This window comes from Hyalella azteca, unplaced genomic scaffold (genome assembly GCF_000764305.2).
Source record: "Hyalella azteca isolate HAZT.00-mixed unplaced genomic scaffold, Hazt_2.0.2 contig13926, whole genome shotgun sequence".
Taxonomy (NCBI): Eukaryota; Metazoa; Arthropoda; class Malacostraca; order Amphipoda; family Hyalellidae; genus Hyalella; species Hyalella azteca.
The window spans coordinates 107,003-134,017 of NW_025943831.1; the positions used below are offsets into that span (position 1 = coordinate 107,003).

The 27,015-nt window shown below is 38.7% G+C and overlaps 1 protein-coding gene across 2 annotated transcripts; it reads right to left on the reverse strand.

Moving 5' to 3' along the window:
* Nucleotides 1-143: 143 nt before the first annotated feature.
* LOC108679558 (protein lingerer) lies at nucleotides 144-26,766 on the reverse strand. 2 transcript variants are annotated; one of them, XM_018168203.2, is made up of 17 exons: nucleotides 26,670-26,766; nucleotides 14,372-14,651; nucleotides 14,029-14,184; nucleotides 11,733-12,477; nucleotides 11,006-11,287; nucleotides 10,567-10,709; nucleotides 9,861-10,304; nucleotides 8,489-8,842; nucleotides 7,535-7,711; nucleotides 7,200-7,373; nucleotides 6,443-6,647; nucleotides 5,904-6,145; nucleotides 5,478-5,615; nucleotides 2,598-2,819; nucleotides 2,190-2,318; nucleotides 1,437-1,589; nucleotides 144-1,147 (listed from the first exon to the last, which is right to left on the reverse strand). In XM_018168203.2, exons 2-17 carry the CDS (start codon nucleotides 14,609-14,611, stop codon nucleotides 1,049-1,051), a joined length of 3,903 nt encoding a protein of 1,300 aa, XP_018023692.1. In that variant the 5' UTR covers nucleotides 14,612-14,651; nucleotides 26,670-26,766; the 3' UTR covers nucleotides 144-1,048. The 2 variants fall into 2 exon arrangements, with proteins under 2 accessions (XP_018023692.1, XP_018023693.1); XM_018168204.2 differs by lacking the exon at nucleotides 8,489-8,842.
* Nucleotides 26,767-27,015: the final 249 nt, after the last annotated feature.

Consider the following 27,015-nt stretch of genomic DNA (forward strand, 5'->3'; position numbering starts at 1 on the left):
TCATTGCAACGTACAAGCGTTCTCGTCAAGATAATGGACGTTTGTAAAGAGAACTAGCGGATGTTGAGAACAAACTTCTTCAATCAATGACGTCAGCTCTATCACGCTAATTTCATTTTCCTAGCGTTGGTATTCGATACACAAGACATTCGATATTTATTTACTGTCATTGAATCGGGTAAGCTTACAAAACAATGTTTACAGTTTTGTTTTTGAGGTAATGAAAAGTTATGCTTTGGAAATAAGTACTTAAATATACAGAAAAATTTTGTGAGGAAGATTTTTTGGAGACACGGTGATCACGCGGCACAGAGTGAATTACACAGCAATGAAAATAGGAGTGAATTACACAGGCACATCACACTAACGGGCAATCAAGTAAATGCTAAGGTTAGTCTACGATGAAGGTTGCACTAGGAGGGAAGATAACCTTTGTCGACTTACATTTACCGAAATTTGTATATATAATAGCCATGGATTATTCAGAACTAGAATAGATGACGGTATAAAAAAGCCAGGGTTTGAATGCACCATGCCGAGACAATTTGTCGCAGGCCTACTCATAAGATTTGTTATGTACACTTTAGAGAGGATTGAACACATCTTCGCCTTAACAATCAATATGAGACACCGGTCACCAATGGAAACCAAGAAACTGTGTAACAAAAAAGGTAAACATTAGCGAATTCATGTAACACCTCAGCATCAGGTGCGAGCAACTAGCGTACAAAGATAATACATAAAAGAAACGAGAAAAAAGATAAATTAACACCGCAAACCTATACGCGAGCACATCGGCCAAGAATGAGAGTACTTAGGGTTCTGTCGAATAAAGGACGCCACAAAGAGGGCACTTCTCCGCATAAATGAAAAAGTGCACGTACGTAAACTATGCCTAATTTGCGTGTCTGTCGGAGTGCGGGATGGAGGCTCGGACCAATGCAATCAGAGCACACAAAAGAGTATCCGAGTAGACGGGAACGCAGCGATGCCTAACCATCAACGAAAACATTAGGTGCGCTCCAACGATGGCCCGTTGGCCTCGGGCTTACGAAGAGCCCCAGAACTGTGTAGGATAGTTTTTCGAGGCAGCCTTGCTTTGACCGCCGCTTGAGCTGCCGCGCTGGCCGCTGCTGCTACTTCCGTCCTGCACAATCATTGTTATGTTAGAAAGAATGTTTTAGTACAAATTCTCCAAAAATTTATTTACCAAACAATAGATGGTTCATCTGACGGAAACGTTGACAATTTGGCAATATTTCACAAAAGTAATTTTTTTTTTAATTTATAACCAGTACGTTTGGTTCTCATCTTTGATGTCAATATCAAATGCTGTTCCAACTGAAAATAAGTTCTCTAACCAATACTGCAAAATAACACGGTCGGTAAAACACGTGAGCGGTATCTCGGACGAAAATGGTCAACAGTTGTCATACCTGATGCAACTGGTGATGCATGAGGTTGGAGTGATGCTGAGGCTGCGGCAGAGGAGGCAGGAACACCTGGGGATGAGGGTAGGGACCACCAGCAGAACCCGCCATGTTGAAGGGCGGCGGGGTGCTCGTGTGGAACCCGGGCTTCTCATACGACTGTACAACATTCAAATTAATATTTGCGCCAAATACATGTTATCCAAGTTCTTGTGGTAATTATTAATAAATAAAGTGCTTTTTGCAGCCGTATGGGAGGGAATCATTTATCAAGCTTTTAGCGTGGAACCTTAAGAACATCCGCATCAGACACGGCCACCGTTAACGCTCAATTGAATTGGAAGACATTGCAAATTGTAACAAATGTGAATTTGCATTGGGTAGAAATGTCTTCGCTAGAGAAAATAATATACGTGTTGCTTAATCATTCTCGATTTCTGGCAAAAAATCTCTGCCTTACCTTCTCTAAATCGCAATTAGTTAATTTTCAAGCAATATAAGCAAACTTGGCTTACTAACGTTAACTTGAAATTAAAGAACCAACTAGCAAATAATTGCCATCGGAAACCAAAGATACACTCATAAATCGCATCTTTTATCTTGCATGTAGATATCATGAAAAATTTCATAACTAATACATATCGACAACAATTATGGAGTCTAACTTTATTCTTATTAGTTGACCTTACTCAGCTTTACTCAAAGAACCGTGCAAGATATGTAAGGTAGAGACTCATAATAAAGTGAAAAAGTATTTACCTTGGCCAGATGACTCTTGTATGGTAGTTCTGCAACAGAGCTGTTCATGCTACCCTGACTGCTGCCAACGCCTTGCTTGCTGCTACCTTGGCTGCTGCTGCTGTAGCCTGTCTTGTAGTCTCCAGTGCCCTGATAATGTTTAGACATGGTCATTATGGAAACTCTTCACCTACTTTCATAGTGTAAGAAAAAGTTTCTAGATGTAGGAATCCAGTTGAAAATTGCAACTGAAAGTGAACTTGCTATATTTTCGCGGGTTACAACGTTCAAAATAATATTCATGACCTCATTACAGTGTCATCAAAATTTCAAGATATTTATTAATTAAATATATACGTCACTCATGATCTTGTTTCATGTAAATCACGATAACAAAATATCTATTGAATTTAATCCACAACGAAGCACCTGTGAGTCGTAGTACGTTGGCGCTGGAGCAGTAGCATTGTACTGGAGCTTAGGAGGTTGGAACTGTGAGTTGTTAGATCCCGTGTTTGCAGGTAATTGAATGATAGCTGGCGTGCCATACTGCGTGAAGGTGTTGGGCACAGCTACGTTCTGATGATACATGTAGAGCGGGTGCATTGCAGCAGCGTTGCCAGCGTTAGCCATGTAACCAGCATGACCTCCCTGTAATGTACAAGCTAAGCTTTATTCATTAGCACACAATAAAATAAATTCACACGTCGGTAGCTTGAAAATTATATCTATGGGATACAACATATTTGCAAGAGCTTTCATACAGCTCAATCATTGCAAGCTGTATTAAATTCGGTAAAATTCAATAATAACAGAAATTCAACTCGAGATAAACGTATGCCAGCATATAAGCCAGTCCAAAATTTTGTGACTCATAACTTAAGCATCACGCTGTGAGTAGATCAGAGAAACTATAAATGCAATATAATTAGGTTACCTGTCTCAGACCATCACTGCCCAGATCGCCATAAACTAACAATCTCTACCTGCAATAAAAAAGCTTCCAACAAGGCTGGCCCATCACGTTATAAGCCAAAAGCTACGAAAGACGTGAAATCTATAAACTATACCAACGATCCTCAGGCAAAGAGAGAAGTATACTATTACATAGAACAGTCCAAAGCGTGAAAAAAATCTACCCCTTTCAGACATAGCACTTCTATCTTTGTAGAAAGCATTACGTTAGCCATCAACGCTGCAATATTCATCCTTTGCCTCCGGTTGAACAGCCAATCGATAGACTCCTGTGTCCCGGAATAATTTTCTCGAAATGAATCGGGGCAAACTGAACGGGACGAGAAATGGCCGGGACAAAAATAACCGGACAGAGAGTAAAATTTGTCCCGGAATAAACGTATGAACGGGACAAGACTTGTGTACAAGACTAGACTTTAAAACTTGTGTCCCTGTAATTATCAAACGATAAGAGACAGATTGAACGGAAACAAGTAGTAACGTAACGAGACGACAGACATACCTTGAATATTCGAGACGAAACGAGATGTTCTGAGCGAGCGAATTAATGAATAACAAGTTAGCTCCTGTTTGTTAATGGGCAGTTGAAAGTCATGTGCAGATGTGGCGACATTTGTCTGCGAAACTAATTTGGCAGTTAAATTAGTGGGCAGATTTGGCGATGTATGGCTCGTTGTTGAGTGAATGATGTCGAACTACGCCTTACGTGAGAATTGTACGAGTTAGTGCGCGTTCCATACGAGTTCAGGCATGCATCGCGAATTGCGGACACATTTTCAATTAGTCAGACAATTAGAAGACTGTGGAATAGTTCTCTTTTCTCTGCCGTGCAAGATACCAGGAGTCAAAGACATTTGGAAATTTTTTGGAGCTCAAAGCTGGTGAGACTCATGATGACAGCGGTGTAAGCCAGACCAGCAGCCGATGTAAACAATGTGGCAATATTTACAAGGCTAATGACGGGAACACATCCTCCAGAACCTCTACCACTACAAAATGTCATAGCAGGTGCAAGTGTTACAGCTCTTAGGTGAAGATACCAGAGTCCAAATGGAAATAAAACCAGTGCAGGGCTGTCACTCGAGACCCTGTTGCTGGACCAACTGGTGCTCCACTAATGAACCGCAACTACCGGAAACTTAATTAAATTATAGACTTTGTCACTGAAGATTTTTTTTACTCTTCATCATGAAAATATATATTTAATGCGCATTACAGTATAACATTGCAAATGGAAAATTAAAAAATTATGCAAATTTTCATTATTGTTTTTATTTGCCTTGTCAAGTACGAGTGCCATGTTAAATTACGATATGTCGCAAAAACAATCTTAATTGCCAAGCCCACGATCGGAATTGTCAATGAATACGTCTCAAGTTATTGTACATGTCTGTAAACTAAAAAAGTCTACATCCCATCATTAAGTGGTTCGTCTTGTTATGTCTCGTTATAAAAGATATAAATTCCAGGAAATTTTAAACCTCCTATTTTAACCGGGACGTCTCGTCTCGGTATCGTCCCGGAACTCCCAAGGAGAGCTGAAAATTGTCACGGTTTTTATTGCGAACCGGGACAAAGTTTCTTGTTCTAGTCTCATCTCGTCTCGAATGGCAAAAAGTTTCAAACGAAGGAGTCTACCAATCGACGGAAATAACAATAAATTTTGTAACTTTATGATTCAAAACATAGCCACCAGATTCTATCAGCTAGAGCTAGTACCGTAAGTAAACAATTGAATATGAAGTTTTTACGTTTCTCGAACAAAAATCATGTAATTTCGAAAGTGTTTGTGGTATACTTTGGTTCGAGTAGTCAGGCCAGTTGGCACGGGAAGATTGTTTATCTGCAGCCTGGTGGCGCCTGGCAGATTGCATGCAACTCTTCAGAAGAGCTATGCTGATTGCTCACAATACGTTGTATGCTGGTTACAGTTCAAGTGTTGGTAGAGTGATACTTCTATGTAATGTTTAGTTAGAGGTGGACAGTCAATATGCTATAGTGGTGAATATTCTAACAAAAAACACCAACAAAGAATGCCTTAATATACACCAATTTTATAGATCAAAAATTATTCTGCAACTACATGGGGAGGAAATTACAAGTCTCAAGCATGCTGAATCTGGCAAGAAAGTAACAACGTCATCGTAAGAACGTCATCGTTTATTACAGAAGGCGTTTCATGCGTCAGATACCGTCTCTTACAAGCATACAAATGCATCTCAAATAAAGAACAGAATACAATAAATATTGTGAACACTCTCAACAGAAGATACTGGCGCAACCTTTGAATTCGTTTAGGATGTTCCATCAGATCAGGAAGGTAAAGTAACACACCTGAGTGTTGATTGCAGAGGGCACGGGAGATGAATTTTGATCATTGCGGAACTTGGAGATATCGGCAGCGCTGTATGCTCCTCCACTTAACCCACTCGCGTCACGAGTGCCCGCCAGCGTGGACGGCGCTTGCTGCGTCTGATGCACACAATAAAAACTCTTCAAGCATTGGCAGTAGAACATCTATGGACTCAATAGCACCTCACTGATGGCGAATTGGAGAACAACATTCAGTCCATGAGGAGCAGTTCTTCGGGGTCTAGTACATGAACTTCCAACACACAATAGGTGCTATTGCACAAGTCCTAATACTAAGATTTGATAGGTACATTAAAAATACAATTTTACCAACTTACACAGAACAATAACGATTTGCAAGCAGCTATGAGTAATTGAAAACATTAGGGCAAGGTAATCGATACGCACGAGATGAGGCATTCTCGATTGCAACATCTGTAGCTCTTCGAAGCTGTAGATCATGGATGGGTAGAAGGGCAGGGAGCTTGCTTGAATTGGAGCCGCATTATTGTTCACAAATTGATGTTGTTGCTGTTGCTGCTGCTGTTGCTGAATTAGTAATTGTTGTTGAGCAACAGCAGCAACAGCTTGCTGCTGAGTGAGATGCGTGGGTTGCTGTTGGTGATGGTGCGTCTGTTGCTGCGGGACGCCTGCAAACAAAAATGCTATTAAAGGCTGAAAATATAAATTTGGCGCATGTCACAGAACGTGTTTGTTTTGCGTCACAGGAAATAAATCTCTCATATACCTGAATACATTTTCCGAAAATACGACTTTCAGCCTCAAAAGCTGAAACATTAGCACACCAAACACAAACAATATAAAAAAATTAAGCAACACAAGTTGACTATATAATCATGATAGAATATTTTTATTCTTTATTATTGCTGATTGATACAGATTATAATTTGATACAGAATGATAACAAATTAAAGTTTAAATGAGACCTGGGGGAGGCACGGTAGTTGAAGGCGCCTTGTGCTGCTGTTGTTGCTGTTGCAGTTGTTGTTGCTGTTGTTGCTGCTGCTGTTGTTGTTGCTGCTGCTGGTGTTGTTGCTGCACACTGGCTGCAGACACCTGCATGGATAAGTTGCTGTTTGCTGCAGACACGCTGCTGTTCACAGCACTCACGTCACCGCCGCTGTAGCTTGACTGTACACAAATGTGGGGAATGAAATAAATGAGGGAACATAAGAGATGGATGAGGGAACATATGAGATGTATGAGGGAGCAGAAGAAATGGATGTGGGGACATATGAGATGGATGAAGGAGCAGAAGAAATGGATGTGGGAACATATGAGATGTATGAAGGAGCAGAAGAAATGGATGTGGGGACATACGAGATGTATGAGGGAGCAGAAGAAATGGATGTGGGAACATATGAGATAGATGTGCTCACTGGAGAAACAGAACAGAATTCCAAATAATATACATATCGCTAGGATTTGTTTAATGAAATAGAAATCACATTCGAGACATTTTAATGAAAAATCCCACATTAGAAAGAGTATTAATGAATTCGACACTAAAAATTGGTTAAATTTTCATTAAATGAAGTCATTCATTCTAAATCTAAAATTAGATTAAAAGCACTTAACCAGGATTCTTAAATTCATGAAAATTTTATATTTCCAAAACATTGCAGTATATAAATGCCATATGACCCAATGTCCAGAAGGAATGTCTGATGCTGAGGTAGGTACCTGAGTGGAGTCTTTAAGTGGAGTAAGCGCTTTGTTGTTCATTGTAGCTGACAAACTCGAGTGACTCGAGCTGTTGTAGCTATTTTGGTACTGCACTGCATTGCTGCCACTTACGAGGTACTGCTGCTCTTGCTGTGATTGAACTCCTTGCTGATTACTATTATTTGAACCAGTCTATTCAAGGGAATGAAAAGAAAAATGTAAAATTTATGCCCACAGATTTAGGGTTTCTTTTTCAAATAATTTACATTATAAGTACGCATTTCAAACATTGAATTTATGTTTCCAGAGTGCATGCATATGCAGTAGGTAGTCAAGATAAGATAAAGGCTCACCACATAGGAAGAAGAGCTGTAATTGTTCGTGTTGCTTCCCGACACTTGGTTGCTGTCAACAGCCACGGGCGCACTGCTGCTCTGGTGGCCAGACAGCGAGCTGCTCACCACAGCACTGTTGCTGTAGCCCCCGTCACCGCTGTTGTTCACATCTTGCCCGTTACTCGAGTACGAATTCTGTAAGCAGAAATTAACAATCATCAGAAAATACGAGTGTGCATCAAACTCATTTAACTAAGTAATATTACTTCCAACGCTAGTAAAAACAAAAACCACACCATAAGAGTAAAAACTAATCATCGAGCAAATCCAAAAGGAATTTGATAAAAAATATAAATAAAATACCGTGAACTTGCAGTACAACAAAAACATAAGGAAACAACCATGCACCGTGGCAGGCAGTCAATAGACCATACGGCATTCACAGGTATAGTCTCAAGTTAATCGAGAACACATTTACCTCGTTAAACGATTTAATGCAGGCTTCTAAAATAAAATGACGAAACGATTTAATCAAATGTGAGGAACGTGTAAGAAGAGGCATAAAGTATTGCGCTTTTACATCGTCCATACGGAACGAATGTTAAGCATGACTGTAGCTTACTATGCCCATTAGGTGTTACTATTGAAGCGCTCAACACGTTAACTTTCATCAATCTAACACGGCAAAATTGAGGAAAGCAATGAATGAGATAGGTGAGCCATACTATGATATCGTACCAAATGGGTAAGATTAATATTGCCCACAAAGATACGCAAAAAATGATGGATGGCAAAGGAAATAGATATTGAAGCAAACAACAACAGAAAAGTCGATCTAAGAAATTGAGATATATTTTGTGAACACTTCGAAACTTGAATGAAGAACTCTTAGTAACGAAGCAAAGAAAAGAAGATCAGTCACAGTGTGTCGACAACAATAAGAAGGATGGAACACAGGGGATAACGACTCACCTGTTGAGAAAAGGGTACAGAGGGGGGAGAGGGGAATGTGGTTGTGGGTTTTGATGGTAACGAATACGAGTAGTGAGAAACTGAAGCAGACGAAGCGCTCGTGGAGCCCAGCCCAAGTGCAGCTGCAGCATTTCCCACAGACAAGACACTCATGTCTTTCTTCTGAGCGACGCCACCACCTGAACCGGCTGACACGGCCACACCACCGGTAGGCCGCATCGACAGGTACGAGTTGCTAGACGCCAGAGCAGCCGACGCGTCCGCAGAGTTAGAGCTACTGTTGCTGCTCACGAGGTGTGAGCCTGACACCTCACTCTGCTGGCTGCTCGGGAATGGGATGGGCTCCGGTCCCAACTGACGAGGGTGGGGGTACACACGTCACACACAACTCTCACCACAATCGTTTTAAACAACAGTTAAGTGCATGCAGTAAATATAAAACATTGCAACAAATACACTACATAATCATCAGCTACTGTCTATCTCTAAATATTCCACGTAGGGTTACTGATTTGTGGTAATTTGTGCACCTAATGATATAGTTATAAAAAGCAGTTCTAAGGCGGTAAAAACATTATCCAATTTGTCCATGTGATTACAAGTTATCCTAAGCTGTTGACGTAGCATAGTTTGATTTATCCGACAAAAGGCACATCTTTTGCTCGAACCACGGAACCAGCAAAGACGATAGAGTATCATAAGTAGGAGCGAGTGAATTTCACAATCGTTTACGAGGTTAGTTCGAATACAACAAACCAATATTACATCAAATGAAGGCCCATCAATAAAGCAATCAACCCAGAATGAGTGAAAAGTTGGTGCATAACAAGAAACACGCCCATCCTCAGTGAAGTATAGAGAGAAAATTACACGAGCACTTTAAAGCATGTTTCTATTTATAAACTCAGTTAGTTAGTTTAGTGAGTAGGTCACTTGGTCACAAAATAAAAATGATGATTTGATTATCGCGACCTTCTAGAATAAATAACAAATTATACCCAAAATATTTAAATGAATGATATGATGATGCGATCATGAGGTGTAAGAAGTCATTGTAATAAATCCGATTATATGAAGAGGCAGGAGATTTAACAATCTGTACATCGTAACTCGTACAAATAAAAGATATAACTAGGTAATACTGCACACAATTTTCAAAGTCTTTGCAACCAGACTTGTATACATAAGATCGTAACTATATTTCGGTTTTCATTTATCAAGTTTTCGATAGCTAGATAATTACCAAAGTAATAGTTTGTTGTACTTCAACAAACTTCAAACTTATCAAAGTAATAAGCAAAGGTATTGATAGAATATCTGCTAAATAAATTATGCAAATAGTAGCAGACCAAAAATTAAGAATACAACAGACCTTGTGAGCTTGCTTAGCGGCAGAGCTGGCAACAGCATCGGCCCGTTCAAGACCAGAAGACAGAGATGAGCTATAGTTGTTACTTGGTTGCGTGGGATTGGAGTACGAGTTTAGAGCAGCAGATGCAGCGTAGGGATAAGATGAATTCGAGTAGGAGCTTGGTACCGCAGAGACAGATGGAACAGTAGCAGCAGCAACATTAGAGCCGTATGCAGAACTCGCCGTTACCGAAATTTCCACAGCATATGGAGAGCTTGCATACGATGAGCTTGCTGATGGAGGAGGGTAAGAACTTTCAGCTGAGCTCATAGGTGCAGCCGATGGTGGCGTTGTCTTATTAGGCTCAGGGAAGTCAAAGCCTTCTGTGCCAAACTTCAAGCCAGATAACTGGAGGTTAAGCGAACCCATCACATCCTCAGGCATCTCCACAGCCGACTCTGGGATCTGAAGAAATACACAGCAATAGTCATTTAGTTACTCTAACCATCCAAATTAAAATAAGTGTAACTAACATGCAAGTATGAAGTTTTTATTCCCTGCTGAGAAAAATTTGGCATCAGAAATAATTTTGATAATTGTAAAACAAACAAAAAATGATTGTATAGCAACAAATAAACTTGAAATTTCATTATATATTTCAGCAGAGAAATTCTTCAACAAATCCAGCGTAATTTCAACTCGAGGCGGTTCAAATAAGTGTGCTCACTTTAGAGGAGGTTGGGGGCGCCTTCGAGCGAGCGGGCTTGGGTCTCTGACTGCCAGTGGGCACTCCTGGCAGGATCACGCCAGGTTTGTTCTCTGACTTGCTCAGGCTGGTACCGAGAGTTCTTGTCACGTCGTTCTGAAGACCTGTAAATACAGCAGGATATTACGATAGCAAGATTCCTGCAATCACAATTTTTTCTGAACAATTATTGCTATTATTAATAATACTAATACAATGAAAAGGGATAATACACCCCAACTCCATGAATCAATATACATACATTGAGTCATATGATACAGCGAAAGAATTTTAAATAGTATAGGGAAAATTTTCAAAAGCAAATTGAACGTTTCTTTCACAGCACAAAAAAAAAAAAAGAAGCACTGAAGCAATGAAGAAAACTTATAAGTTTGTTTTCACTTTGTATTCATGAACTCGCCTGAGGAGAATATAGAGTGTTGCCCAGAAGACGAACTGGGAACAGAACTAGAAGAAACAACTCCAGGATAGCTCATGCCTGCAGCACCAGCATTCAGGGTAGACAGACCGTACTGAGCATTAGAGCTCAGGGTGCTTATGCCTCCACTTGCTTTGATGACATCACCGACATTGGTGCTGATACCTCGCAAGATGCTCGGTGTTTGGTGCTGCTGCTGTTGCAGGTGCACTGCATTTCCATTTGCAGATGAGCCTGACAGCATCGACCGACCAGTTCCGAGTCCTGATTTCAATAAATGATCAGTGACACATTCCACCACACTTGCCTTCGAGAAAATCCAATCTAGATCCATTCCGAGCGTTGATGTATTATTCTCATTAAGTAGTGACTGTATGATGAATTTACAATTTTTGGCTTTCATGGGCTCCTTAAAGAAAGAAGACCGTGTTCCTAACACATTAACACATAACAATTGCTTGATAACCCTCATCTAGCAAAATACTAAACGAAACTGATAAACTCTTGTTTATCAAGGCTTAAGAAGCAAAGTTCACATATGCTGCTTGTGCAAGTAGACTCCTTCACATAGAATTTAAATGTCTGCTGATCTTCTAAATGTCTCTCATACAAGACACATATTCAATTAAAATTTAATTTAACTTCGCAAGTGGCAAGATTTTATGTTTCGAGATACAACTGAATCTGAGCATGTGAACGTTTTACAAACCTGAGAGCTGAGATTGCGGTGCTGCCTGCTGAAGGAGAGCTGTAATATCCATTGCTGCAGGCTCGGACAAACCCGAAGCTTGTTGACCCGGCAGTAGAACAGATGACGAGGCACTGATGTAGGTGTGGTTACCAGACCCAGTGGCAGCAGAGTAACTCTGAGGACTGCTGGATGGGACTTGACCAGATGGCTGCTGGTAGTTCGGCAGAGCTGAGCTATTGACGAGCTTGGCTGCATCTGTAGCAGTAAGATCTGAGGCTGGAGGAGGTGTTGGTTCGACGCTGCTGTGGACAAATACATTAGTCTTCTCTAGACTGCCCGTCCACTCGTCGCTCCAATCACCCAAACCGGCCGCTTCTCCAGCGTCGCCGAAGGTGTCAATATTACCCGCAGAAGGTTCACCCCAGATTTCAATGGTCTCATCAAATGATGATGAAGTCTGTCTGTTTGAGTGGAATGTATCCCCCAAGTGACCTCCACCAGACCCTACTGCACCACCACGACCACCTCGGATAGCTCGACCACCGCGGCCCCTGACTGGTCCACTACCGTTGACGAGACCTCGACTCGCACCACGACGACCACGAGAACTGCCCGTTTCCGCTCCAGGCTCGCGGCGAGCTGCGGCGCCTCTTGAGCTGCCGCCACGTCCGCTACCTCGGCCACGAGAAGCGCTCCGGTCTCGTCCTTCGATGCTCACTACTGTGCCTCCACGTCTATTCTCCTTGTTGCTCTCCAACTCAGCCTAGGTCAAATGTAAATGTAATCATATTAACTACCTTTTGGCATATATTAGTTGAAAATTTATATACTGTTTATCATCAATGACATGAGGATAAACCAAAGAATGTGAACATGCCAAAAAAAAGTTCATGATAAGCAGACTGCAAGTAAAAAGCAATAAGTTTTTCCATGAATTCAACCACAAATGGAAAACAGTACCGAGAATTCCTTTGTTAAGGTAAAATAGATTCTCCTATTCCAACTCCTATTCTAAGCAAGGTCTTCAGGGTCCGCCATATTTATGGTAACGGATGTTTGCTATAAAAAAATAAATTGATTTCTATGAGACTTTTCTTTTATAATAAAGCTTAATATCATCTATTAATTCATCTATTTTATATTGCAGAAGTCTACGGTGTCTAAATTTACTACTACTTATGACAGTAGATAGAAATGCAATTGTAACCCTTCATGAAAAGGGCGAGAGTAATTCAGTCATTGCAAAAAAAGCTCCAAATTCGTCGTGAAACTGTGTGGAAGGGGCTAAAAAAAATTCAAAGAACCTGGTGAAACATGCAATTGACCTGGTCAAGGAAGGAACATCAATGCGTAGAGTCCTCAAAGATGACCTCAAATCCTCCCCTTACAAGATGCAAACAAGGCATGAACTAACAGACCGTCATGAACGAATGAGGCTCAAAAGATGCCAGCATATTCTGAATCTCATTGAGGATGACACGCTGCCCAACTTGGTGTTCAGTGACGAGAAAAAATTTGACATTGAACAAAGTGTTAACTGTCAAAATGACAGAGTTTGGAGTCTGGATGAATCTGTGGCAACCAGAACAGCAACACGACGTCAAAATCCCATGTCTGTGATGGTTTGGGCCGCGGTAACCGCCACTGGGAGGTCCCCACTCGTTTTTGTCCCCTCAGGAGTGAAATTGAACAGTCAGCGATACATTTTGGACATTTTGGAAGCAGTGTAAACCTTGGGCCCGTAAACACTTCAACAGCTCACCATGGAGTTTTCAACAAAACTTTGCCCCATCACATGGCTCAAACATGACCCAAAACTGGATTCAGGGTCACATCCCAGCGTTCAATAGCAAAAATGAATGGCCCTTAAGAAGCCCTGATTTGAATCCTCGAACTTTTCTGTGTGGGCTATTTTAGAGAGTAGGGTCTGCAGAACACCTCATGATTCTTTGGATAGTTTGAAGTCATGAGAATGGGACTTGATCCCTCAAGAAATGCCGCGTGTCTCCTGTCAAGCTTTCCTGTGTAGATTGGAGGCCGTCATTAAAAATAAAGGTGGTCATATTGAATAAATATGTAGGAAAATTGTTTAGGTAATTATTGGCTACTAGCTCATCCAATAAAAAAACAATGCACCTGTTTGCTTCATTGAAAAATAACAAAAAACATGCGTTGCCACAAATATGGCAGACCCTGCAGTGAACTTAGATTGATAATGACGCAACTGGAAACCAAAAAACAAATGAGAAGCTTAAATCTATACAGGATTCAGGGGATGCACAGCAACAAAAGTTGTGTAACCACAAGTTATTACCTTTGCCTTGGGCTTCTTCTTCTTGGTTCGCTCATGCCAAGCATCCTGGTTGGTGTTGCCTTCCAGGATAGCATTGACTGCTGCTTCAAGATCATTAGAGTGGTCATGCAGCGCCACAAGAGCCTCCTCCCGGTCCCTTCCTGTCACAAGTATGACCTGCCCATGCATAGTTGCACAAGTTACCACCTACAAAACAAACTTGCTAGTTTGAAAATTTTTCTCTACAGAAAAGTAACCACTGATTTCTCCCCCAGGCAACTTTCTTTATACATGAAGAACAACTTTTAATGTAAACTAAGTTTTTTGAGTCTCATCTTTTTTGAAAACTTATTTTGAGTCTCACCTGCTCTATTTTCTCTTGCAAATCCTGGTCCTGTTGGGTTGTAACAAAGTTGTCGGTGATCTGTGCCATACGGATCTGTTCTGCTGTAGGTGCAGCTCTGGCAGCCTTGTCCGAGCTACTCTGTGTTGGACCACTGTCTGACGCCACTGTTTTGTTGATGCTGTTATTGTTGCTGCTGCTAGCATTCTTCACATGGTTACTGTTGACGCTACTGCGTACACCACGACTTCCAGAACTCATCTTAATCTAGTCTATTTACACTCTGTATGTACAAGTGCTTCTGCAACAAAAAAAAAAGATACAACATTAATATAAATATGCATGTTCTTCATACAAGTTAAACCGTTACACACTAACTTCTGACATTTACATGTCAACTACTACCGTCAACCAGGGCTACTCGCGATGATCTCGAACGTTTTTCATTCATAACTTCTTACCATGAAACATTTCATAAACAAGTTTAGGCTCATTTCAAAGCTCTTTGCAAGGGCTATCACATGGTTTCTCCAAAATAATTCCATTTGCTATTCGTAAGGTGCCAGAAGCAAAAAAGAGTGTCCTGAGTAGCCCCATCAAATGGGGCTACTCGGGAAACTTGGAATAAAACTTCATTACAAAACATTTGAAGCATGCAGAGTGTACTCCTTCATTACTAACAGTACTCTGAAGTCCTCCTCTTTCATTATAGATGATGTAGAGGCAGAAATATGACATTTTCTGTGATTTTTACTTGTTTTTCCTCTAACTAAAAAAAAGTGACGGTCTTTGTTACCCCAGCTCTTGGGGTAACTTAGACCGGGTGGTAAAATCAGTTATATTTTTTGGTAAAATAACTCCAAATAACTCCAGGTTTTGGTGCATTGTAGTAGAACTCTTCTAGTTACATATGCAAATGACAAACTTGAGGAAAGTGTCATAGTTTGCAAATGGGGGAGTATTAGGCCTTTAATACCCATTGACAAAATTTTTCTATGTCAAATAGTTTTTGAGTTGTGGGGGTTTTTGTTAAAAAAACGAAAAGTGGTCTAAGTTACCCCGCCGGTCTAAGTTACCCCATTTTACGGTACCGTATTATTGATGCGATATTACCGTATCCATGAACAGGCCATTGAGCATTTACAACAACCTTGTCCACTGTAAGCTTCATATCAGCAGCCTTATAGCATTTTTTCTGTATCTGTAAGCTCACAGGACAGCATGTAATTTCACACCATTTTAATTGGGTTAAGTGAATTTACTATAAAAAAAGATCGTGAAAAACATACCTGAAACAGAAAGGAATGTTTTAGTGACAACCATCATATCTTTTGGAGAAATAAAGATCATAGTTTAGGTCAATTACTTTTCATTCCATGATGCCTGGTGCACAATTCTATATATGACATTCTATGCACAATTTTGTGATGACCGATGATGCACTAATTTTTCAACAAGTAAAATTTTTTTAGCTGAGCAAGGTAAATGTAATAATATTCTTTGTTTTTAATCAATTTTTTCTTAACTGGAGCCTTTGCTAACTGAGGTTCTACTGTTAGTGCATTATTGGGGGTGTCCCGAATAGCCCCGGGGGGTGTCCCGAGTAGCCCCGCCGTGCGGAAATGGCCGCCATTTTTGGGGGGATTGAGGTATGTAAATTTCGCAAATAAAGTTTTCATGCTGACACTTGTCTGCCACTTTTTTCTAAGAGAAATTTTTTAATACGGTAAATATTTTTTTACTACAGACCTTAGCAGAAGTAACTTTTCAAAATATTGTTTTTCACCATTTTTTCAGGAATTTTTCAAAGCTAGTAAATGTAGTATTTTTGAACTTCCTTTATACTACATAGACAGGAAAAATGTTGACGTTTACGCCACTATATTTAGTTTTGCAATATTCCAATTAGTTTTGCTACTAAAACAGTTTTACGCCGTGTTGGAGGACTGTCCCGAGTTCCCCGCCTGTCCCGAATAGCCCCGGTTGACGGTAGTTAGGACTGTAAATTTAAATTTTCTTCAAATCTGTTCAGTAGTTTAGAAGAAATTCCTTGATCACTGTAAATTCTGGCCTGTATTGCCAAATAACTCAAATGATGGCAAACTTCAAAAAAATTGTACACGCTAGACATTACCATTAGGTCCTAATGAATCCATGTACCAAGTGTCATCAAGTTACGTTCATTAGTTTGAGAGATATTCCTTGATCATTGAATTTGGAAATTGGCCTTGAGACCGGCCTTTAATTTGTCCAAAACGTACACCCAGGAGAGGTTGAAAAAAACAGATCTGGGTAAAAAAAAAAACATTGCTGGGAGTCATGTGCTGCAGGTGTTGTGTATAAATCGTCAAACAAACGTTCAAACTTCAGACTGCCGCTCCCCTATTGCTCTCTTCTTCTGTACCCCCTCCTCATCCCCCAAAATCTTTCCACCACCCCTACGGGGGCAATATTGCCCACTTTGAGAACCACTGCTCTACAGCAAACATGAACATCATGCCAGTTCTAGTAGCTGCTGTGCCAGCTGAGGTTTGTGGGTCTGGCATTCGGCTGATGCTTGTCACTCATTCAGTCATTGGTTCCCACTTGGAACTTCTGCAAACTTTGTTTTCTGGATTGTGTAATGGTGTTCAGTTAGAATTATATTATAATTTTAGGCTTCCTGCAGAATTAGTGGCAATTTTTAGCTGTTTAAACATCCTGCAGAGTTCATCAACAGACATACTGGTTTGTCTCATATCCCATTTTTTTCCAATTGGGTCTGCAAAGACCAAGTTTTCTGAGACCGGCAGATTGCTGTAAAATCTGAGCTCGTGTATGAAATGGGCAGTCTAGTATATTTGTCAGATTTCTGGTGCAGCTTCTGCTGTACTGTTTGGGCCTCTTGTGTAATGGGAATTGATACCTTCCACACTCAGGAGTAATTGGAACTTGGCAGTGCATTAGGGCTCATACCTCTGATCATTGTATTGGTTGTCAACATCGTGGTGCAGCTTGTACCTGTACCCTTGCTGTCTGTTTCTGTGTTCCTGGCAGTGTATTAGGGCTCATACCCCTGATCATTACTTTAGTTGTTGGCATCGTGGTGCAGCTCATACCTGAACCCTTGCCATCTGCTTTTGTGGTTCTCAACAGTTTATTAGGACTCATCAATTGTATCCCTGTCTCCTGAAGTTGAGATCCTGTCCCACCATTGCTTTTGGACTTGAATAATAAATTGTGTACCTTGTACAGTGGAACTTGTGTATTGCTGGAAGATCACCAAAATACTACAAAAAGTTCCTCATGTTCATTCTTCCTCTCTCCAATGCAAGGAAATTTAGAGCTGGACCAAAGAGCAACTTTTTAGCCCTAGTGTTAAAACCAATACATAAATCACCATCAGTTGACATGCCAGTACAATTTTGTGATAATGGTAGCATGAACTAAATTCACCAAAATGTACTAAATTACATTATATAATTTACTCATTGTCAACACATCTGCTTCTTAGTAAAATTTATTTGAAAAATATGTTGACATTTCCATTATGTAAATTACCGTAAAATGGGGTAACTTAGACCAGTGGGGTAACTTAGACCACTTTTCATTTTTTTAACAAAAACCCCCACAACTCAAAAACTATTTGACATAGAAAAATTTTGTCAATGGGCATTAAAGGCCTAATACTGAGGCTACATAACACAATAGAAAAATTTAAAAAGTTTGCATATCTAATAGGTTAAAAAATTAAAAATGTGACATGAAAAAAAGCTATTATTTAAAGCCTCAGAGTACCCCCTCCAATTTTTTTATTTTTTGGTTAAATAACTCCAGGTTTTGATGCATTGTAGTAGAATTCTTCTAGTTACATATGCAAACGACAAATTTTAGGAAAGTGTCATAGTTTGCAAATGGGGGGCGCCGCCCCCAAATGGGGTAACTTAATGTTTCAATTCAAGTTTAATTTAGCTAGTAAAAAAATGGCATCATTTATAAAAATAAAAGTGGTCTAAGTTACCCCATTTTACGGTACTTGTGATAATAAAATCAATAGTTGCTTTGTTAGCTGATGGTCTTCAATTCTTCCCATGGAAAAAGAATTAAGATTATTATTGTCTTTCCTGACAATAACCATTCAACCTTCCAAATTGCAAAACAAATTAGGTTCAGGGTGAGTACTGGTATTCAGAAAAAAAAATTCCATGACCTGGTTTTAGTAATCTTTGAAAGTTAACTGAAAAGAGAAGTCAGCACTGCAGTACCAAACTTTGCCAGAACATGTACAAGATGTGTATTAACTATCAAACCTACGCATCCACTTGTATAGTTATTTGATCTTACAACAATTTTATTATGAATCCATCATTTTTCTCTGCTGGTTGCAAATGGAACCGCTTGGCATCAACATGTTGACTCCGATTGCTTGATCTGGTACTTTTATTTCATTTTTTGGCTATTTTGAAACAGGGTTGCCAGATCTTTTTTTCCCGGATGAAATAAATTCCGCGATTTAGTTTTTTTCAATTGCAATGGCCAGCTAAAATTTATGATGGGAGCACTTCTAAATTAATTTTGAAAATTTGCAAAAAATTTAATTTTTACACCAGAACCTACAAATATACTAGTCCATATCGAGTTACAGATCTTATTTGGTATTTTTTGTTTGCAGACTTGTCCTTTTTCTAGACCATATGGCAATGCTGAATTATGTACCACTACATCCTAGAGAAATACAATTTGTGGTATGCATATGTACAACTTCGGAGTCAAAGTGTTAATGGGTTAACACTTTGATCTTTTTATAGCCATTTATTTCTTGCTACGTCCTTAAGGTGTTGGAATATGGTGTGTTTACCCTAATCACTCTATGGCAGACAAGTGCGGATTTGGGAGGAATATCTTTATTCAACCACGGATTTGATTCAACCACAATTCTCACAAATCAAAAGAATTGTGAATTTTAAAGTAATGGTAAAGAGCCTATTGTTATAATAATTTTGATAAATAATTTTCTGACATGAGAAGCTCAATTCGTTTAATTAGCCGTTAGTTTAATTTGTTTCTTACATACGATGTTGAAGCAAAGATTTAACGTGAAAACGAAGTTACGGCGTTGCTTCTCCTCAAAAAGTTAGAGTGATTAGGGTAAACACACCATATTCCAACACCTTAAGGACGTAGCAAGAAATAAATGGCTATAAAAAGATCACCATATGCGCAACTCGAGTTCTGATTGCTTTACATCACTCTCAAAACACCACACTATGTGCCAGCAATGATGGAACATCACAAACTGTTGCCATATTTATTTAAAAGCCTTTAGACATCAAATCTACAAACTTGCTGAATTCCAACATGTGTGTGACTAAATGCGGCATATTGTGGGACTAATTCTGACAGCACTTCAAAATTGTAATAAGTACCTAATTCCAACACCCTGTGTGAGCTGTGTCAGAATACAACACCCTGTGTCACAGCTGTGTGTCATAATTCCGATACCTTGTCAGATTTAGTTTTTATGTGTCTAAAACCGCCTCTTAAATCGATCATCTATTAATCTATTTACCACTTAAAATCAGCAAATATAAGTATACTTAAAGGATTCCTAAGATATTCACAGACGTATTTAAAAGTCTCAAACCATAATATTCTTTCTACACAAACTATTTATCACTATTTGGTAAAGCAAGGTCTACAATCAACTTTGACACACGTTTTGATGTTCTCACTTGGTGACGTGGAGTCGTGGACTTTCGCTCTGAGGATCTTGACATTTTCCCGCCAGACCTAGTGTTTTGCCAAAATATTGTGCGCAATAGTATGACATCACTATTTCAACCATCTTTGCATGCGTGGAACTAAGACAAAGTTTAATATAAAGGAAAAAGTAGAGAAGTGTTGGAATTACCCACGATGTTGGAATATGGTGCATTTACCCTAGTGCCACACACAGGATGATGCATGTTTTTGGGAATTTTCCCCAGCATATTGAAATTTATAAAGCCATAGGTTCGCGCAGTTGGCACAGTGTAATCAAAATTGTTTCTCTTTGCGATGTGTTCGCACAAGCCCGGCCATCAATTCTACGCCGTGCAAGAGCAGTTTGTGGAGGAACAGATGTAATACTCACTTTTACTCAGTACAGTATGCCTTTAATTATCCTTCAATAATATATGATTTTTCTTGATACGGAAATTTGATGAATGAGAAATCTAGAACTTTATTTTAGAAGAAATTTTCTCCAAAGTCATATGGCAACACTGAACACCCTCTGTTTACATTTTGTATGCATAATAGCTGCAGTTTATGATTACCTTATGTTCCGTATCTGACAAGCAGAAAGTAACCCAGACATGTCTTACATTTTATTATTGTTAGACTCTCATACTTGATACAAACTTTGATGACCGACGAAATATAACTTTTTAATAGGGAGACTTCATGTTTATTAAACTACAAGTAATGATCTTTATATAATTATAGCCATGTTGAAATGTTTTTTTTTTTTGTGAAGCCCACTTCTAGATCAATAATGTTTTTATATACATCCTTGTATTGTTAGGGTCTTAGGGATGCTTGCTGCTTCCATCAGATCTTAAAATGTAAAAGTTTAATAGATACAGATTTGCATGAATAATGCCATTCAATATCGTTAGCTACATTAAATTGAGGGTGAAACATGGGAATGGCAATGATTAATTTATCTGAAGCAACCTTTACTAAACTAGCATCAAATAAGCAAACAGATGTCATGTCAACCGGAACTCGAACAGAGAGTAATTTATAAAGCTAATGAATTTTGCAAACTTTGCTGGAAGAGAGATTATTGAATTTTAGAAAAAAAGGTGGGATAATTCAATGAAGGGTGGTGGCAGAACTGCAATTTTGATACTCTATTGCGATTCGTGCTATGATAACCTACATAACAATTGTCATATGATAGTTATAATTTTGCACATTCAAAGTATACATGACATAACAAAGCGCACCCAGATTTGGAAGCAATAATTGCTCAAATGAAGCAAAAATAAACATTAGACCATTGATTTATCTTGCAAATATATATATTCATATTTTGTATCACACAGTTTAATCACACTCTGTAATTATGCCATATTGGCCTAATTTGTACAGTCCATTTACGTGCATTGTTATTAGGTATTGATTGGGTCTATTTCGCCAGCCGGGAGGATGTCGGGAAAGTAGTCCTGACGTTGACATACAGGTTCGTACCTACTTGCGGCAACCAGTCAATCATTAGAAGGCACTGATGGCACATCTCAAAAGATGTCACCTTCTTTTGTTCTGTGATTAATGTTTGCTTGAATTATGATCTATGAAAGAAACTTCATATCCAACCGCAGCACAATGCAGATATACGTTTGTGTGTACGGTGTGTGATTGACAGATAGCGTTGTTGCGCGTCCATATTTAAACTATTTTAGCCTAGTTGGAGTATGGCACACATCAATTTTTTTTACCAGCATAGTACGGCGCAGCACACAGGTTTGTTAAAAGAATTTAACCCTTTCACGGGTAAGTTACCATATATGATCACTTGAAAACGCGTCACAAAAAGCTTCACCACGGCTTCCTGTTTGTTTTTGAGGCATCCTTATAATGCCTCAGTCAATCACTAATTATCTGACCATCGTTCTATCTATAGCATCATCAGCTGCAAAGTCCACAAATTGAAATATGAGCATTTAAATGAAGGTTTTGACTCGGACAATGGAATTGACGCTCTTTCTGCATTTTCTTCAAAAGGTGGAAGTATCAATATATATATATATTTATTTATTTTGGCAACTTGATTAAATCTAATTAAATTAAATTTTTATGTTTCTAATTTTTCATTTGCATAAACTAAATTTTAATTACAAAGAAAAATTTTGTGTACTGATTGCAATTATTGAATTCTGTGCGATTTAAACCTTCAATAGGCAAAATTTGCAAAAATTCATATAAATAAATATTTTGTTGTTTGTATAAATAATAAATATATAAACTTTCTTGAAATGGTTTCCGAAATTTTAATTCCTGGATATTTCAATTCTTGCCCGCTAAAGGGTTAAATTCCCATGCACCTGGCACATCTTCCTGAGTCCTGACCATGGCCCAAGTCCTAAGTGGAAAAAACGTGACTTCAGATGGACTAGTACACCTGTTAATGAATTCTGCAGGGGGCTTAGGCTGCGAAAAATTGGCACTAATTCCACAGAATGCACAAAATTGATAATAAATTCAAATCGAATTCCGCAGCGCAATCAGAAAAGTGAAATCCGCACAAAGTTCGAAGCCAGAAAATGCGTAAGCCAGACACGAGATTGAACAGAAGCTACTGGACCAGGAGCAACGTTCAAGTTCATCAAACCACTCGACCGTTGTATTGCTGTTTGCTCGAGAAGCAAATATGACATGAACGCAATAGTGAACGCGATGTAAGAATACCGCCTTTCAGCTCACCAACACCAAGTACGAGACTAATGAGACAACTAAGCAAGTCAGCAACATTGTGCTTGCAGTTGACATCCTGACTTGCTAATGTGTGGGTGTGCAGTGTACTCTATTACTGTTGTGGGGTTGTCTTAATGATATAACACATCTTAGAATTGTTCGAACACCGTAACCAATGGTTAGTTGAACTGGTTTTCATTCCTTTACAACTAAATAATGTATGATTGATATAATGTATTTTTCTATAGTAAATATGAGTGGGAACTTTGGTGAGGCTCTCAACTCAAGTCAGACATAGAACATTCCTCATTACTGCGCTGACACCGTGACATGTGTCGGCTGGCGGCGTCTTCCAAAGTTTATTTAAATTTTCGAACATTGCTTCATAAAAACCAAGGACTAATCCATCTTCTTCAGTATGAATTTCTTAGTTTTCAGTATTCTGCACAGTGTATTATATCTCAGTTTTCTTGCATTAACCACGAGAAACGCAAATATTTGCTTGTATAAAACGATCTCTTAAAACGTTGAATGAGATTTCCCAATCAATCTTCATACTCTCAATGGCACTAACTTCGTTACAGGCAACAACACATTTTGTCTCCGGCCTTCGTAAGTATTAAGTTACGATCTATTTTGTTAACAAAACTAAGCCAAAATTTTCTGGCATGATAGAAAAAGCATTTTAGTTATTGTGTGGCAATCGAACCCTACAAATCGTAGTCCGGACCAATATTTAATAGCTTATATTGACAAGCAGCGAGTCAGGTGCTGTAACTGCTTAACAGTGACTGATGTGGCTCAGTGGCTGTGTCATTGACAATAAATTTATTATAATTTCAATCATTTTATTGGAGTCTTTACATGCAAACTACAGTCTTACATGCAAATGTTTCAACTAGTTATCTATTTTTTCTTAACAAGATGGCTAATACTCAAGGCATCTATTTTTGGCAAGAAATTCACTTGTGTAGACATCATTAAATGCCGCATCAAATTTTTTTTGTTTAATAATGAATCACTTCATCCATGACGTACCAGAGATATGTCTAGATTGAATCAATGGGGCACAAAAATTTAGTATTAATATATCTATTTTGCTTAGTATTACTGCTGCTTTAATAAATCATTGCACGCTGCATGTACACGCTTCCAAGGTGGAATTGCTACGCGAGCAAATGTGTAGCCTTATATTTATTTATTTTTTATCTTTTGCGTTCCTTCGCACACTGTTATGAAAATGACAACAAATTCCGCCCATTTCGAGCACTTCTATGGGTGATTGATAACGAATTAAAGTGTTTCACTAATATTTCCATCAATTTTAGAACATATTCGAGTCGACAAATGTGCGTGAGCAGGGTTGGCAATGATTAAATCATGTGATTAAATCACTTGATTTTTTTATAAAAAAATCATGATATTTTTGATTTTTTCGATTTTTTCATATATTTAAATATATTAAGTGGCAGTCTTTAATTTATATTGAGTTATTGTTATTCATGGTTTAGTATAAATGTACTATGAATGACAAATTGGTATATAAACTTGTTGCCTTTAGTGTGTATTAGGTTCCAATAAATTAAATGTTTTTGGTACAAGTTCTACTACAATGCATCAAAACCTGGAGTTATTTTACCAAAAAATAAGGAAATTGGAGGGGGTACTCGGAGTATAGACCTGTATTTTGCATGTTTCAATTTAAGTTTAACTTATCTAGTAAAAAAATGGCATCATTTTGAAAAAAAGTGGTCAAAGTTACCCCATTTTATGGTAGCTGCTCACGTCCGCATTGTAGGAGACAGAACTGTTAGCGCGCACTGTGGAGTTGAAGAAGGTGCGATGGATGCAGTAATTCAGTACACTAAAACAATTTAGGTGTTTATTTTCTATGCTCAAAGTCAAGGATTAAGGCAACGTAATGAGTTCTCTTTTTTTAGACAAAATTGAGATGTTAGTCATTTAAATGATGAATCGTGAAAACATAGCAATTCCGTGAGAATGTTCACGATCTCTTACAAAATCCGTGCAATGGCGGTTTGGTGTAATTCCATGAGAATTTTGAAAAGCAGTACTCCTGATCATTACCTTAAATTGCCAATCGGGGCCCAAGTCAGGCATGGAATATATCTACTTGGCGAGCCGCGACTGAATTTTTGAGCCATGGCTTTATGGATTTGCCAGACATGATTACATTTCTTCAAGCCGTGATTCCATTTCACTGAGCCATGAATTCCATATCTTGGCCATGAAAAGCCATTTACGAGGCGTGAATTTATTTACAAACTCCATGCACGTGTTACCCCAAATCTCTAATTATACCCTAAAACAGTCAAACGGCAACAATAAAAGTTGTCTTTACTGTAAGTTGAGCACGTGTTAATGGCAGTGTGACCGCTTTGACATGACCACAACTATGCGCTATCTTCAATAAAACGTTTAGGTAGTTGATTTATTTACATTACGATGTTTATGTTTTTTCTGCAGGATATTTTGGCTGGAAGTGCCTGGAACGGTAAAGCAATGTGGATTGCGGAAGTTGAAAATTTTATGAAATGACACGTTTCCAAACTCCAAAGTGCAAACTGCGATTTTTCAATCAAACAAAAATTTGTGACATTCGAGCCGCGAGATTTCATACCTATTGAAATTATATGATATTAGAGCTGCGATATTTCAGACAAAAATAGGACTTTGCCAGCCCTGGCCGTGGTCCAAGTGACTTGCTGCCTCAATCAGAGACCATCTTATAATAGAACCAACATTACTGGAACATAACCTGCTACTAGCAGTGTGGAAATCCAGAGGGGTAATATATTAACTGGTAAACATAGCAAATTGAAAAGCAGGACCCAAAAATCTGGAACGTCCAGCACACTTCCACTTTCAGTCNTGTTTTTTTATATTTAATTCGAAACTATTATGTTGCGAGTAAATAGTATTTCCTTCTGTAGATCCATCCCTCTTGCTCATCTGTGAGACTGTGAGTAACGCACGCAATTAACAATCTTGCATGGGACCTTCTCTGTGTTGCCTGACTTGACGTTCATACGATCATAGCTACCGTAACCGAAGCCGATTTCTGATGGCCTGCAAACCTGTTTCTAGTTGCCTGGAACGTTTTTTTTAAGGCAGAACGGTTTTTTTTATGTGAACCATGAATTTTAGAATTCCAGCCTGGCTACTAGATATACTGGCTGATAAAATCATTTACCATTTAATTACAATTGATAACAATATATCATTTATTTTAGTAAATAATAGTTCTTGAGAGTTGAGAAGTTGAACTTGAGATCATTAATCACGATTCATGATTAGGGCTTAGCCGTTTAGGCTAGCTAAGTAGCTATGAATATTGAATACTGAATAGAAAACAGAAAAAATTATACTAACTAAAAAATTACACTTCAGTTAATTATTCCGTAACGTCAAGTGCATAACATGTATTGAAAAGTAATTTAAAGCAAGAAATAAGAAGTTTTGGAGTGTTTTCATTCCTCTACATGTCACAAATATGACGCCATTGACGGGCTAAAAGCTCACATGCCGGCAGTACTAGGATTTACAAAAACAAAGAGGTAGCAATTTTGCACCTGACGCTCTGGAAAAAAAAGTTAGGTTACTGACATATTATAAAAAGTAAAATATTAGTTCTATTAACAAAATTGCATGTATAAGTCAATGCAGACATTTCGTGTATTCATCTAAGGAAATGCGCTCGCAATAAGGTCACGTGACCAAGACAGCAGCAGGAATGCCAACATGATGGTTTATGGAGTGAAAAAGCAATAAGTAAGGAACGAAAGAAATTCTGTGAATAATTGAAGGATTTGCAAACAAAATTCAATTGAGGAGATATATTATTAAACGGTTGTCTTACCTTCTTGCATCAAATTTTCACTGGAAATTGTGTGGGCTAACGCTGTGCTTTGTTCACGCATGCGCACTACTGATAACGTTCACTGAATGATTTAGTGGTACAAATGGATAAGAGTATACCGGAGATACACTGTATGATAAAAACTCAAATAATAATTGAGTAACGAGGACATTCTTATTGACTGGCATGTTTCAAGATATTATGAAAAAAAGGACACGAAAAATATTCCTTGATTTGATTTGTACATTCTGAACTATCGACCTTAAATCATGCTCATTTGATGACTTGTATAGTGGTATTGCAGCTTTATTTTTGAAGATTAAAAAGCACATCAGATCAATGACCA

Excerpts from the sequence above, each read along its gene's own strand:
- LOC108679558 (XM_018168203.2), bottom strand. The coding sequence starts at position 14,611 with ATGAGTTCTGGAAGTCGTGGTGTACGCAGTAGCGTCAACAGTAACCAT. Across the intron at positions 8,843-9,860 it reads CCGCTAAGCAAGCTCACAAG|TTGGGACCGGAGCCCATCCC; the intron begins GTCTGTTGTATT and ends CACCCTCGTCAG. Across the intron at positions 5,616-5,903 it reads AATCGAGAATGCCTCATCTC|ACGCAGCAAGCGCCGTCCAC; the intron begins GTGCGTATCGAT and ends TGTGTGCATCAG.